General features: G+C 44.6%; 1 protein-coding gene across 2 annotated transcripts; it reads left to right on the forward strand.

Moving 5' to 3' along the window:
- Positions 1-334: 334 nt before the first annotated feature.
- On the forward strand, positions 335-14,434 carry znf711 (zinc finger protein 711). 2 transcript variants are annotated; one of them, XM_048231947.1, is made up of 9 exons: positions 335-547; positions 4,400-4,478; positions 4,584-4,681; positions 6,151-6,726; positions 7,739-7,897; positions 8,293-8,430; positions 10,306-10,443; positions 11,082-11,228; positions 11,657-14,434. In XM_048231947.1, the coding sequence occupies exons 3-9, from the start codon at positions 4,603-4,605 to the stop codon at positions 12,868-12,870; spliced, it is 2,451 nt and encodes an 816-aa protein (XP_048087904.1). In that variant the 5' UTR covers positions 335-547; positions 4,400-4,478; positions 4,584-4,602; the 3' UTR covers positions 12,871-14,434. The 2 variants fall into 2 exon arrangements, with proteins under 2 accessions (XP_048087904.1, XP_048087905.1); XM_048231948.1 differs by lacking the exons at positions 335-547; positions 4,400-4,478 and having other exon boundaries at positions 4,595-4,707.
- Positions 14,435-16,078: the final 1,644 nt, after the last annotated feature.

Genomic DNA, 16,078 nt, shown 5'->3' on the forward strand with positions numbered 1-16,078 from the left:
GGGAAGGATATTTTTATGGTTATTGCTCATGTGAAGGTTTGAATTGCTGAACTGATATTTCAAATTAAGTCTTGGTGCTGTGTGTTTGCTGAAAACTGTCTTCAGCACACTTTGATATTTTAGGGATGCATTCAATTTGTATAGCTTTTTGTTATTCCCACTGGGTCCGTGTGTAGGCTAGGTGGTGGGGCATAGATTCAGATAATCTTTATTCAGTCACTGATATGCGTAGTAACATAATATTTAGCATAGCCTATGCACCAGCTTGCAAGTCGATCATATGGCAGAAAAAAACCGCTACAGCTTTCAAGCGAGTGACGTAAATAGACAGGACAGCAGTGAGCGAGGCCGCGCGGTATTGTCTGCCCCCCTCCCTCCTCTGTTGTCAACGAGCAGCCTGATTGGCCGAGGCCTGGAAAAGTGTTCGAGGATTCAGAATGTACAGGCCGCAGTAGCCATACCGAGGAAAAATACAGGAAAACTACGACAGATTAAAATACAAGAAACAAGGATATTTACTGACGCTTTACGAGGAGTGTAATAACAGGTAAAATAATTTTCACCAGTGCACTTTGCGCTGTGAATTTTCGGCGCGGGCCCGCTTGGCCTGCTAGGGCCTTGTCGGAAACACAACAAAGCCGAAGACGGGCCTAAGCAATGTTAGCCTCTGCATGCACCTTCCAGCTAGCCAGCTAGTTAGCTAGCTTGTCCGTCGACTAATTAGAAAATACACAGTACACACGTCTTCATAGTCCGATTGGACGTGACTGGATGTGTTTACCGCACGGTGCAGTAATTTGTCAATATACCGTCATTGCATTTCTGTATGCAATGCTCTGAACGCATTTATTTGTAAATAGCTGCGTTGCTAGCGCTAGTTAGCCACATAGCAATAATTAAAATGGCGGAAGACAAGATGTCGGCTGCTGTCGCAGGATGTCTGCATCGAAACGCTTGGTTATCAAGTTCGCGGAATGCATGTTATGACCGGAAAACATAACACATGTTACACACGTAGTACATAGCTGTTATTATTACTATAGCAAAAGTTCACCTGTTAATTGTAATAACCTACAGGCTAAGCGGTTATTTACATCACATCTAGAGTGTTTCTCAAAGGGGAGACTGCTTGCACGCTAACCTGGCAGCCAGCAACCAAACAGACGGCCATCATGCTCCAAGGCTGCTGTGCAGCAAAGAGCTCTGGGTATATAAACTTGGCGTGACGGGTGCAGGGAAGACCTGCGTGAATGCATGAATCAACATTTATCTACAACATTTGTAATCGATGCAAACATCGCTTTCTACTATGCTAGGGATAGCGGTATGCATCCCGCCCAAATTTAGCTTTCAGCTTCTCAGACTAGCACTCCACACGCTGGCTGTATTTTTCCAGTGGTTATTTGATGTGACGCGAGGGACTATTTACGTCATTTGGGAAGTTGCTTCACGTACCGTGAGAAAATCAGACTGTTATCAGAACTACATCACTGACCAAGAACACACAAACACTTAAACTACAGTATAATTGTTGGTTATTCATCCATAATCATTCGCGCATAACGTTGATAACATACAAAGATAAGCTAAATACAACTGTGTTTTAAGTAAGCAAATAAGACGCAGTAGAATTTCAGAGGGATAACTGTCATATAAGTAACAGAAGGTATCAATATATCACATTAGGTACAGCATTTTCAAGCTCAGCTAAAGGAATCACTAACTTATTGCCTTGAATGTAAGATGTGAGTTTAATGCACAAAGATATATCTCTTTGACTTCAAGCTCAATTAGTAAAAAAAACTATTATTGTTTTGAATTTGTTGAATTGTCTGATAAGTATACACTCACTGGCCACTTTATCAGGGGAGTAATTCTTCAACAATGGTACTTTTCTTGTCCCTGGAAGAAATAAGAAAAACTAAAAACTTTTTTTTGTTTTTGTCACACATAACCATGGCTCAATCATTCTTTTGTATGTGATACGAGGCCTTTTATGCATGGGTTTGATTTCCGTAGGGAGTAATTAAAGGAAGAACGATACAAGTAAAAATGAGAGGATGTTTATTGAGCGTCATTTCCAAATGGCTCATATTTCATGTGGATGTAAAAGCATTTGGAAAAATCCAAGGTCATGTTGTGTATTTTTTTGTGTGTATGTAATGCTAACTCTCACAACTGGCAGAAAGAAAAAAGAGCAAAATGTCATTTCTGCCAGAGCCATTTCCACTGCTTTCTTCACGGTTTTGTAGCCTGGTGCCGGTGGTGATGGTGGAAATGACATGGTGACAGGTTGTGTTGGAAATGACATTGTCCATGCTAAAAAGCAAATTTCCCGTTCCATTACAACCCAGAGGTGCTGTATTGCATTGAGATCTAATCACTGTAGATGCCATTTGAGTACAGTGAATTTATTGTCATGTTCTAGAAACCAGTTTTGAGATAATTTGAGCTTTGTGACATGGTGTGCTATCCTGCTGGAAGTAGCCATCAGTAGATGGGAACATTGTGGTTGTAAAGGTGTGGACGTGGTCAGCAGCAATACTCAGGTAGGCTATGCATTTAAACCAGGGGTCTCCCTTCTTGTTTCCTCCTAGAGCTACTTTGACAAAATGAACATGGCCGAGAGCTACTCGTGTTTTATAGGCTCTCAGTAGTAGCATGTATTCACATAGCTGATCTCCACCCAAAACAGCTGAATACGTTTTGTATGCGATTTAATGCTCCTTTCAATTCCTTTACCTTCTGTCTTTGTAGATTGTGAATTTGATTTGATAGGAATTTTATCAGGTTTACCAAGTGACTTTGTTATTAATTTTGCTAACGTTTTCCTTAAACCTTATTTTGAGAGCTACTCAGAAACAGGTGAGGAGCTACTGGTAGCTCGCGAGCTGCCTGTTGGAGACCCCTCATTTAAACAATGCTCAATTGGAAAATATCCCCCACACCATTACACCACCAACAACAACGTGAACCGTTAATACAAGGCAGGATCCATGTTTTTGGCCATCTTTGCCAAATTCTGACCTTACCATCTAAATGTCGCAGCAGAAGTCACAACTCATCAGACCAGACAACATTTCCCCCAATCTAGTATTATCCAATGTTGGTGGGCCTGTGCAAATTGTAGCCTCAGTCTCCTGTTCTTAGCAGAAGACAGGAGTGGCACTGGTGCAATCTTATGCTGCTGTAGCCCACCAGCTTCAAGGCTCTTTGTTGTTGTGTGTTCAGAGATGCTCTTCTGCATACCTTGCGTGTAACGAATTGTTATTTGAGTTACTGTTGCCTTTTAATATCAGCTCAAAACAGTCTGGCCATTGTGCTCTGACCTCTGGCATCAACAACACAGAACATCCGCTCTCTGGATACTTTCTCTCTTTCAGACCATTCATTCTGTAATCCCTGGAGACATGTTTGTTTGTGTGTGTGTGTGTGTATATACTGAGTATTCAACCTGTGTTTCCGCTTGAAAGAAATGGTGCCGGTCAAAGTGACCGGCAGAGGTTTTGTTTTCCGGACATTTTGATGATATGCCGGTCAAATATTCTATTATTGCACCTCCACTTCCAACGTCACTGATTCTGACAGATACGCCTGACACTCCGGCTTTTTCTCTTTTGGTGGTGGAATCGACCAGACATCTGAGGCTTCAGGCATTACCAAATACCTTCATCCATCGCGTCTGGCCTCTGAAAAAGCTTTTCAGACTAGTCTGCCTGGCCCTAGCCATGTTTGAACCGTCTCAGTCATTCGTTCGTTGTTTAACAGATGTTTTAAGCGTGCGCTTCCTATTTGAAATGCAGCATATGCTTGTTGTTTAATAACTTTCAAACGGTAGAGCCTGTTCCTTTAAAACATAGCCAAAGGACGTATTCTTGCTTTGGTATAGGCCTACATTTTAGGCTTATTCTCAAATTCCGATTGTGTTAGAGGGACGGGGTTATTAGCCAATTTCAATCTGACAATTTGATCGGAGAGATTTCATTTTGTCAGACATTTCATTTTTTCCCGGCCAATGTCCGGCAATTACCGGACAACGGAAACCCTGACTTGTATATTTGTAGCCTTGTGGTGCTGCTGGGGTATCTCAGGTCAGTTTAAGCTGGATTGTAGTCTGGAAACTCAATGGAGATGAGCTTGGTGATTGAGGGAGCTCAGGTGAAGTAGCCGACTGTAGCAAATCTGGCTTCTTTATAGTAATCTGAAACACATTCATGATTATCCAAACATCCTAGCGTCCAAAGTGCAGTGAGATATGGAGTCTTGAAAGGAAGGACTAGCTATTCATTGCTGCAGGATAAGGGAGTTTGAATTAGTGAACATTATGTGGGCCTTTGAAGTGTTGTTTTCATATTTGTTTTGGAGCAGTGATGCTCTAACTCTATTTTTCCTTCTCTAGTTCACAGCTCTCTGATGAAACAGCTGAACCGAACCTTCACGTTGCACTTACTCAGCCCACACAGGAATCAGATGTGAAGGTATGTTCAACTAATCTCATAGTTTTGGTTCAGCACTCAAAACATGTGAACCTAGGAAAGTCGACGTCACAACACTGTGTCTCTCTTCTATGTGCTTTCCCATAGCTCAGCGGAACCATAGCCAATGGACAAGGGTGGAGGCCTTCTTGAGCTTCACTCCCAGGATCTGAAGATGCCCCACGCTATGATCATGCAGGACTTCGGTGAGGAGGCCGTTTAGTGGTTGGTTGTATGTCCTGAAATTTCACTCTTTTTTTTATTATTGTAGACCTTTAGAAGCCCAGTTTCTCAAAATGTTTGGAAGGATTTAAGTCAACATGATAATATTAATCAGAATAATATAAACACTTTATAGAGACCATGCTATATAGAGCTTTACAGACAATGCATGCAGGTGTGCCAAAATGTGCAGTGGGAGAGGCAGCTTCCCCAATTACATTTTTGAGTACTGTCGGAATGTTATAAAATTAGACCTACCATAAAGGTGACATACTTGGCCCACAAATACCACAACAACAACAACAACAAATAAACAAACCAAACAAAAGGAGAGAAGAGGAGAGCAGAGAAGAGGAGAGCAGAGAAGAAGAGAGCAGAGAAGAGGAGAGCAGAGAAGAGCAGAGGAGAGAAGAGGAGAGCAGAGAAGAGGAGAGCAGAGAAGAGGAGAGCAGAGCTACTTCAGGGGAGAGGAGGGTATTTGTTGTTGGTGTTTTTGTTGTGGGGTGCAACAAAAAGAAAGCTGAGTGGCTTCTTGTGTTTTATGAACCCATGTAATAATGAAGGCCATCTGCAGAGTGCATCCTTACTACTTTTATTCCACACAATTTGGCCTAGAGCTCTTACAGATCTGTCTGGTGCTGTCTTCTGTGGAAAAAGTATGCCAGCACTGTGAATCCTCCATGACGTATAATTCACTCCTTTGTACTCCTTTTTTCCCCCTCCTGTTCTGTCTGTCTCCTGCCCATCCTCTCCAATTCTTTCTTCTCCTCTCTTCTCTGTTCCTCTCTTGTTCTCTCCATCTCCTCTCTTCTCTGCTCCTCTCTTGTTCTCTCCATCTCCTCCTTTCCTCTCTTGTTCTCTCCATCTCCTCTCTTCTCTGTTCCTCTCTTGTTCTCTCCATCTCCTCTCTTCTCTGCTCCTCTCTTGTTCTCTCCATCTCCTCTCTTCTCTGTTCCTCTCTTGTTCTCTCCATCTCCTCTCTTCTCTGTTCCTCTCTTGTTCTCTCCATCTCCTCTCTTCTCTGTTCCTCTCTTGTTCTCTCCATCTCCTCTCTTCTCTGTTCCTCTCTTGTTCTCTCCATCTCCTCTCTTCTCTGTTCCTCTCTTGTTCTCTCCATCTCCTCTCTTCTCTGTTCCTCTCTTGTTCTCTCCATCTCCTCTCTTCTCTGTTCCTCTCTTGTTCTCTCCATCTCCTCTCTTCTCTGTTCCTCTCTTGTTCTCTCCATCTCCTCTCTTCTCTGTTCCTCTCTTGTTCTCTCCATCTCCTCTCTTCTCTGCTCCTCTCTTGTTCTCTCCATCTCCTCTCTTCTCTGTTCCTCTCTTGTTCTCTCCATCTCCTCTCTTCTAACATCTCCTCTCTTCTCTGTTCCTCTCTTGTTCTCTCCATCTCCTCTCTTCTCTGCTCCTCTCTTGTTCTCTCCATCTCCTCTCGCTTACTCTCCATCGCCCCCCAGTGGCAGGGATGGGGGGCATGGCCCACATCGACGGCGACCACATCGTGGTGTCGGTGCCAGAGGCGGTGCTGGTGTCAGACGTGGTGACCGACGAGGGCATCCTGCTGGAGCAGGCGCTGGAGGCCGAGATGGTGGAGGCGTCCGACCTGGACGAGGCCGCTGATGTCATCATGGCCCACGAGCCCATGTTGGGGGCGGAGGTGGCCATCGAGGAGGCCCTGGAGGATGATGAGGAGGAGGATGATGATGAGGAAGAGGATGCGGCTCTGGAGGAAGGGGAGGATGAAGATCAACACCACCACCACCATGTGCTGATGGCGTCCGATCTGATCGAGGCAGAGGTGGAGGAAGAGGAGGAGGAGGAGGAGGGAGGGGTGGGTGTGGACGAGCAGGTGGGAGTGTTTGTGGGCGGCCCGCTGGAGCACGAGCTGGTGTCCGAGGAGGTGATGGTTGCCGAGGGTGGAGAGGCGGCGGTCATCCAGGCACACAAGGGCGTGCCCGCGTCCACGGTAACCATCAACACGGAGGCGGACGAGGATGGGAAAACCACATCAGAGGACTACCTCATGATCTCCTGTAAGCGCTGCATGTTCATGTACAAGCACAGAACTAACAGAATGTCACTACAGGGAGAACACTGGGATGGACTGATGTATGTCAACAAACCCAGATAGATAGGAGGCCCAACCACACACTGAATCAGGCTTCACAAACTTCATAGTTCCAGTGATTCTGTTTAGTGGGTTCTAATTGAGTACAAGCCTATCATCAACAATGATATGGTTGATTTCTACTGTTGTAGTGTACTATAGACCTATTGGAAAGTTGTTTTTCCAGAATGTGAAATTCATAGGAATATGTATTGACAAAGTATTGCCATTGTCCAGTACAAGAATGCCGTACAGGAGTTACTTGGAAGTTAGGAAAATATTACCCTACATTTTCAGTTTTTTTTTTAACTTAACTTAAAATTATTAGATTTCACATGGCATTATGATAATACACCAAAATCCAGGAACCAGCCCTGAAGCAGGTTTCTCTTCAGACTCCATAGTGCTTAACTGAGTGGGTTTAACTAGCCTAAGGTGCCATGCTTAGACCTCCAGGAACGCACTTAAAATGTATTTCATCAGCCTGCCCCTAGGACCTGCAGATGGAAATTAGCCACGGATCCATTTCTGTCACATTACTCCAGTTGTGATGTTCATTAATGTGTTACATTATACAAATCTACATGAAATATTCATCATAATGTTGCAGATAACAGGTCACAGTGCCACAGTTGGACGGGTTAAGGATTGAATATAAAGGATGTTTTTGTAAACAAAGTTTGGAAGGAGCCCACTTCTACCTTCTAGGAGATTTTACCCCTCCTTACCTGTTCACTGTGTCACACCTTACAGCATCACAAAGCCTTCCACCTTCTCCCTATTCTCCTCTATGTCACTAGTTGCTCTAAGCTTACATTACATCTCATTGTCACAGTACCAGGACCACAGCTAGCTACCAGACCAAACATGTTTTTGCTCAGCAATAAATATCCAGCATTCCGATGGGTGAACTAGTGCTTTGCTGTTGTGTGGTGTAGTGGATGACGTCGGCGAGAAGCTGGACATCGGCGACACGCCCCTGAAGATCAGCACGGCGGTGACACAGGACGATGGCGACTCCAAAGAGGATGGCTACGGCTCCGACGTCATCAAGGTGTACATCTTCAAGGCCGAGGCTGACGACGACGTGGAGATCGGCAAGTGCACACAAACACGTTCGCGTTTCCATTAGCAACGTCTTTGTTTTCTTTCTGAGATTGTTAAAATAATTGCTCAAATAATGGGGAAGTTAATAGCTGTCTGAGGTTGTTTTGAATGTAAAATAATATTCATCTCCCTATCCTACTGCTTACATTCTCTGTATGGAAATGGCGGAAATAATGAGATTTTTAATGTATAAAAAAACAATCATTCATTTGATTTGTGTAGCACTTTTCAAGACGTGAAATGTTGTTTACAACTCTTGCTGACTGCTCATTAAATTCATCTGGATTAGAGGCATAGCCTGCCATGACTTGGGTTATAAATCACTAAGTGTGTGTGTGTGTGTGTGTGCGTGCGTGCGTGTGTGTGTGTGTGCGTGTGTGTGTAGGTGGCACAGAGGTGGTGACGGAGAGTGACTTCCAGAACGGCCATGCAGTGCTGGAGCCGGCGGTGGCGACGCGGTTGCCACGGGAGAAGATGGTGTACATGACCGTGAAGGACAGTAGCCAGGGAGACGAGGACATGAGTAAGAGTCACCACTAGCCTTTACGCTCTAGCGTACCCTCCTACAGAATGACTGCTGCTGGCTGAGGAACTGGACATTTACATTTATTCATTAAGATGTTAATGTTAATGTTATCAAAAGTGACATGCATATGTCAACTATATTACAAGGGATTACATTGTCCCCAGAGCAATCTCTGGGTTAAGTGCCCTGCTCAAGGGCACAACGGTGGAAACCGGGAAATAAACCCACAACTTTTCAGGCTACTGCACGCTAGCCCAGCTCCTTAGCCACTACACTACCATCACCTAAGGACTCAGGTCATCTGTGTCTGTTTCGTACTTAAATTAATGGCATTATTGGCAATATGGATTATTTTGATAAGTTTAAGTATATATACTCTTTTGATCCTGTGAGGGAAATTTGGTCTCTGCTAGAGATGCACCGATATGGAATTTTAGGGCCGATAATGATAACCAATATTTATTGGTTTGTTGTGGCCGATACCGATACGATAACCGATAATATTACTCTTGAAAACAAATTGTGAAAAGTGATTTGGGGAAAGCTTTTAATAAGCATAATTGTATTGCAGTAATTTTACCTACCACCAAATGGTGGACAGAACTCATAATAGTCCTCAATAGTACAGTAGTCAACATAACAGTAGCCTAGCCCTACAGTATGTGTGGCTCCTTTAAGTGCACCTGACGTCAGTGAATTGCCAGTGAGTGGCTAGAGAATATGAATCGTTTTCATTTAGGACTAAACACTCATAAACGGCTCAGCTGGGAATAAGCTACAGTATAGTGACCAAATCAGAGTTTGTGAGGGAAACTTAGGTTTAGTTTCAACTGCGGATAACTGAATAAAGCTGCAACTCCTCAGACTGTATCTTATGTCCGTCTACTCTGGAACTGAAGCAGGAATGGTTAGCATATTTCTAGGTAATAATACAAAACCCAAGCTAAAGTAATGCAAATATAATACTAAAACACAACTTAGAACTAGGCCTACTTATGTACTTTCGTCCCACTACTTGAGTTTGTTTATTTGTTTCCCGACCAGCGCAGTAAAGTGCAAACACACCAGCACAAGACGGTTCTAGATAGGGCTGAGCTCCGCTCTGGTAAGGTTAAATGGCGGATCATTCACGAGAGGATTTTGAGATGCACAGATTCCCAAATGAACGTATATCCACAGATTTTGTTAGAGTGGTGAAATACATTCACACCGCTGACATATTGAGGAAAAAATATAGCCAACCAAGCTCAAGTAGCTCAGTGTAGCCAGACGGACCTTACGTAGGCCTAAATTAGGACTTTAAAAAATATCGGGCCAAATTATCGGCCAGAATTCTGTTATCGGACCGATAATAATATTTTCATTTTTTCACTTATCGGTCAATAATATATCGGCCGCCGATATATCGTGCATCCCTAGTCTCTGCCTTTATCCCAATCCGTGAATTAGTGAAACACACTCAGCACACAGTGTACACACAGTGAGGTGAAGCACACACCAATCCCGGCGCAGTGATTTGCCTGCAACAACAGCGGTGCTCGGGGAGCAGTGAGGGGTTAGGTGCCTTGCTCAAGGGCACTTCAGCCGTGCCTACTGGTCGGGGTTCGAACCGGCAAGCCTCCGGTTACAGGTGTGTGTGTGTGTGTGTGTGTGTGTGTGTGTGTGTGTGTCCAAAGCACTAACCAGCAGGCCACGGCTGCCCCTATGGCACCAACCATCTGCATACCACACAAACTGTGATACAATAATCAGAAGCAATGGTAAATCATGTTGTATCCTGTAGCATGTTTTTTTTTTACTGATGATGGTGGTGGTGGTATAAGGTTGTGTCCCTTCACCGCCTGACCCTCTCTGTCTCTCCTCCCCTTGCAGACTGTGCTGAGATGGCAGACCAGGTGTACATGGAGGTGATCGTAGGGGAGGAGGAGGCCTCTGCCATTCAGGAGGCACAGTTGGACGACTCCCCCGCCAACAAAACCCTGGTGCCTGTGGCCTGGGCGGCCGCTTATGGTGAGGCAGTGGTCTCTTCCTCTGGCCTGTGTCCTGTGGCCCTTTTGTGTTGGTGGCAGGATTAGGAAGGGGACTCGCATCTACTTCAAGGAAAAAACACAGGTCTGAAGTCATTTAGAGGGTTACGGGTTCCATTTTTGGAAGAATGGAATGATGGTGAATAAAGTAGGGTCTGTGCAGCCTGTGTGACCTGAAATGTACTACATATTAGTGTATTAGTCCAGTATTATTTGTGCTGCAATATACACTTGGGTTTAAGGTTAGGGTTAGGATTAGTTCAAGTGCAGGTTTTATTGTCATGTACTCATAAATAGTCTCAAATGTCTCATAAATAGGCATTTATCAGTAATGAACATTACTGTGCTCAAGAGCCAGCTCAACTTTAAAGAAGAATAAATGAAATAGAAAAATTAAGAGAAGATATGTTGATTTCCAAAATTTCAGTAAACAAGACTGAAGTGTGGGTGAGTATTAGAAAGATAAGAAGATAAAAAAAATATAATAATGTGAATCGGAGTTAGAGAAAATCACTGGATTATGTATTACTTGAGTACCCCCACAGTTACACTTCATTTCAAGTGTGCACCAAGCCCACACATGCGGACTGTGACCATGAACTCCCTCTGTGTTGGCTTCAGGTAATAACCTGGAGGGTCGGCTGGAGAGCAAGCCGGGCGCAGTGACGCCGTACCTGCAGATCAGCGACAGCGTCAGCACCAACCGCGTGCTCAAGCAGAAGGCCAAGAAGAAGAAGAAGGGCCCAGAAGGGCGGCAGTGCCAGACGGGTAGGCATCACATGGGCATCACATGGGCATTAGAGTCACTGCAAGAATGTGTGATGTAGTTATTGTGGTCAAAATCCAAAACACTCATTTTGGTTACAGTGTATTATAGCATAACAGAGGTACATAACACATAAAGCTGTGTAATGGATTATTATTTAAATTAATACTTCATATTGAATATTTAGATAATGTAGTTTCATGGTAATGTCTTCTAATGTTCAAGTTTAGGATTTGTGATATTAATGTATGATATTATTATACTAACTATATTAATATTAATAATATTAATATTATTATAATAACTACTAATTCATAACTTACATGAGAAAAATGGTCTGATAACACATATATAAATGTATTTGTATATATATTATACTATAGTAACATATTTTAATCTGTCTCCTCCCTGCCCCATCGGACCTCCCCAGCGGTCATCATCGGTCCAGACGGCCAGCCCCTGACCGTCTACCCCTGTCACATCTGCGGCAAGAAGTTCCGCTCGCGGGGGTTCCTCAAGCGCCACATGAAGAACCACCCGGACCACATGCTGAAGAAGAAGTTCCAGTGCACCGACTGTGACTTCACCACCAACAAGAAGGCCAGCTTCCACAACCACCTGGAGGGCCACAAGCTCAGCTCCAGCGCCAAGAACGACCGAGAGCGAGAGCGGGAAACGGAGCGGCCGCCGGAGTACAGCGAGTACACGCGGCGCTACCACGAGGCCACCAGCCCGCTGGGCTCCAACATGCTCATCCTGCGCGACAAGGACGAGCCCAAGATGCACCAGTGCAAGTACTGCGAGTACGAGACGGCCGAGCAGGGCTTGCTCAACCGCCACCTGCTGGCCGTGCACAGCCGCAACTTTGCCCACGTGTGCGTGGAGTGCGCCAAGGGCTTCCGGCACCCGTCCGAGCTGAAGAAGCACATGCGCACGCACACGGGCGAGAAGCCCTTCCAGTGCGCGCACTGCCCGTTCCGCTGCGCCGACCAGTCCAACCTGAAGACGCACGTCAAGAGCAAGCACGGCTCGGACCTGCCGTACAAGTGCACGCACTGCCCGCAGGCGTTCGCCGACGACAAGGAGCTGCAGCGGCACGCCGAGGCCCTCCAGGGCCACAAGACGCACCAGTGTCCACACTGCGAGCACAAGAGCACCAACTCGAGCGACCTGAAGCGCCACGTCATCTCGGTGCACACCAAGGACTTCCCGCACAAGTGCGAGGTCTGCGAGAAGGGCTTCCACCGGCCCAGCGAGCTCAAGAAGCACTCGGAGACGCACAAGGGCAACCGCGTGCACCAGTGCCGGCACTGCGACTTCAAGACGTCGGACCCGTTCGCGCTCAGCCGCCACATCCTGTCGGTGCACACCAAGGAGCTGCCGTTCAAGTGCAAGCGCTGCAAGCGCGGCTTCCGCCAGCAGGGGGAGCTCAAGAAGCACATGAAGACGCACAGCGGCCGCAAGGTCTACCAGTGCCAGTACTGCGAGTACAACACCACGGACGCTTCGGGCTTCAAGCGCCACGTCATATCCATCCACACCAAGGACTACCCGCATCGCTGCGACTACTGCACCAAGGGCTTCCGCCGGCCCTCGGAGAAGAGCCAACACATTATCAGACACCACAAAGAGACGTTGATGTAGACGCATGCACACACACACACACACACACACACACACACACACACACTCACACACATACACATGCACACACAAATGGATACACAAATCATACACATACACACATACTTACACCTCTTCACCCTGGTGCCACAGGTGAGCTGTTACGCACACCAGGATTGTGGGGAAAACGGAGCATTTAGACATCTAATGGCGATAACACTCTAATCAGCAGCAGTCCTCGTTTTATTGGTTTTATTTTATGTTATTTTACTTTATTTAGTTTGTTACCCCACTCCCTTTCCGAGGAATAGGTCTTAAACGAATTCACAGCTACAAATATAATGAAATGAGTGTGAGTGGTGAGTTGCAGAGCCCAGCTAGGAGAAATTGTGTCACTTTTTAATTTCTCTAGCACCGCAGAAACGACGAAAACACTGATTGACATTCAGGGTCTCAAATGTCTCTATTTTTATATCCACTTTGCTGAAACGCTGCGGGTGGATAGGCTACTCGATCAGCTGGAAGTGGTGTTCAGAGTAACTCTGTGCCAGCCCCGCGCTTCCCCCAGAATAACGGGGTCGTCGATCTGCAGCTTCACACGTCAGTGCAGTGTGGTGTGGCGTGGCATACCGGAGCCCCAGGCGACGGGCGCGATGTCTTTGTTTACCGTTTAGTATGTAAAAGACCTTTTACCTGTTGTTCTTTTTAAAGCCAATCACAACTCAATCATGTCAAAAATCAATGTGGGCAGGTATGTGATGTTTTGCACTCGTTCACGCACATGTGTGTGTGTGTGTGTGTGTGTGTGTGTGTGTGTTTGTGGAAACGTTTGCATCCACTCCTGTAACGGACATGGGCACCTGTCTCTGATAACTCTGAACTCTAATGTACTTTGTGGCTAACTCCAAGCAGAGCAGTATATATTAGTCATCCACACTGCAGCTGACCCTCACTCCTTATGGTGTCATGACAACGCGCAGTTTTTAAATTCTATAACATGGTGGTGTTTTAACTTGACTCAGTGTGTCACATCATTTTGTTGACATGACACGGATAATTACCATGAGGTAGTCATGGATATACCCCCTGGCCTGCCACTATGGAGTTAAATGTGTGTGTGTGTGTGTGTGCGTGCGTGCGCGTGTGTCTCTGTGTGTTTGTGTGTGTGAATGAGAAAGAGTGAGTGTGTTATTATATGCACTCATGTGTTAGCACCTACATAAGTGGATTGACTTGCACGCATTGCCAACCGCTATGGAACTCTCAGTCAGGCCTTACATGTGTTATTTTTTTACATGCACTGAATACAGTAAACAAATCAATTAGTTTTTTTTTTTTTTTTTTTTTTTTTTTTTTTTTTTTTTTTTTTCTTTTTTTAAGAAACAAGTGTCTGATGTTCTATGTAAAGTAACATTTTTGCTCCAAAAAGATTGTGTATATCTTAGTAAAAAAAAAATAAGAGCACTTTAATTTCTCTTTATATTTTTTTATTGGTGTGTATGCGGGGGGGAATGAGTGTGTAGGCCAGGCAAGGCATACTAAATTAGGATTATTTAAAATAAAAATAAAAAACAACTACACTCTTGTAATGGCTGTCATTGTCTCTTGTGGCTCACAGAAAATTGTTTTACCTGAATTTGTGTTCTTGGTTCTCTTGAATATTCTTGCCATCTTCACTTTCACAAATATGTGTGTATGTATGTGTGTATGTATGTATGTGTGTGTGTGTGTGTGTGTGTGTGTGTGTCTGTGTGTGTGTGTGTGTGTGTGTGTGTGTATGTATGTATGTATGTTCTCACAGAAAGTCCTGTTCTTCTGAATGTTACAGCTTGGTATGATCTTAAGGAGCTTGCACACTGCTCCAACAAACTCCAACATTCTAAAGTTGGCAGCTGTTGGTGGTAGTCTTTAGAATGTTCATAAAACCAACTGTCATGTCAAACTCCATCCAACAAACGCCAACAAACACAGATAGCCGGCCCACACTGACCCAACTGTTGGTGTTGGAGTTTGTTGCCGTTTGTTGGTAAAGCAGACTCGGTATAGACTCTTTGAACTGCATAAACAAACATGTGGGTTCGTAAGGGATTTCCGATACAGAAAACAACACAACAGCTATTGGTAACTTGGGGACCAAATAAAAATGAAAAAAATAAGATTTAAGTCAACAATTTGTAGATCATTACACTAAAGTCTAATTAATTTTCATTTCAAAGTATCTGCGTTAGCTTTCAACATTTCAACTGGAAACATTTTTAAAAGGCTCTATAACACAATCAGTGTTCACTTAGATGGCCAGAGGTTTTATCCTTTGTTTTGATCAATAAATGGTAGACAGTAGAGAAGAGGACTCCGTCTAGGTCTGAGATGGCCCAAACCGATACGGAACAACTGATTTTTGTAATGGCAAAGTAATTTAAAGCCTTAATGGTGACAGTACTGGCCATATTCCAATCTCTGTGTGTCTCTGATCTTCATTTTTAATGACATTGGCTGGCTGTAGAAACAAACATTTATTTTGTACATTTTGCAGGGCTAGACCAACACCATGGTGAACCCAACCCTGAATCAACTTTAATCTTGTAAAGAAGGGCAAGGGATCCTTTTATACGCCAACAGTTTCAAATGGCGCCTCTATTATTCCACAGACTGTTATTGTCTTCATTATGCTGAGGGTAATCGCCTAGCCAGGAGTCATTCGGACTTCCTCACACAGGCCATTTTCTCTGAGCGCTTTACTGCTCTCTGCACTTGCAGGGGTCGCCGAGCTCTGTTCAGACTTCAGCATTGATGTACAAACTTGAGGAAGCATTAGCTAGAAGCTAGAAAATCAATGAGGCTCCACCAGTGTGGAATGGCCCCTCTACTTACTGTCCACATTGGACACAAAGAGCTCTTGTGTTCCTAAACAAAACCTTTGCTAATTTCCTTCCTTACTCTCTTCTCATTGTAGGCTTGAGTTGCGCTGTGAGATTCCATGCTTCCTGCGTTAGGATGATCCCCAAGTAAGACAGTCTCGTTCTATTATCACTCTGCAAGCTCTACGTGTGATAGAGTTCAGGCGGGAAGTTTTTGAAGTCAGAGTGACGAGGATCGCAAAGGATTACCAGGTAAATTCCAGGTAAATAGCTAAATTCCTCTCACATTAGAAAAAGGAAGAAAACTTCCTTTGTAGACTGTTGGGAAACATTTTTAGATTTGGAATGCCTGCATTGATGCCTGTAATTTC

Source organism: Alosa alosa, chromosome 21 (assembly GCF_017589495.1).
Source record: "Alosa alosa isolate M-15738 ecotype Scorff River chromosome 21, AALO_Geno_1.1, whole genome shotgun sequence".
Classification (NCBI taxonomy): domain Eukaryota; kingdom Metazoa; phylum Chordata; class Actinopteri; order Clupeiformes; family Clupeidae; genus Alosa; species Alosa alosa.

Excerpts from the sequence above, each read along its gene's own strand:
- znf711 (XM_048231947.1), top strand. The coding sequence starts at position 4,603 with ATGGACAAGGGTGGAGGCCTTCTTGAGCTTCACTCCCAGGATCTGAAG. Across the intron at positions 4,682-6,150 it reads TATGATCATGCAGGACTTCG|TGGCAGGGATGGGGGGCATG; the intron begins GTGAGGAGGCCG and ends ATCGCCCCCCAG. Across the intron at positions 6,727-7,738 it reads GGACTACCTCATGATCTCCT|TGGATGACGTCGGCGAGAAG; the intron begins GTAAGCGCTGCA and ends TGTGTGGTGTAG.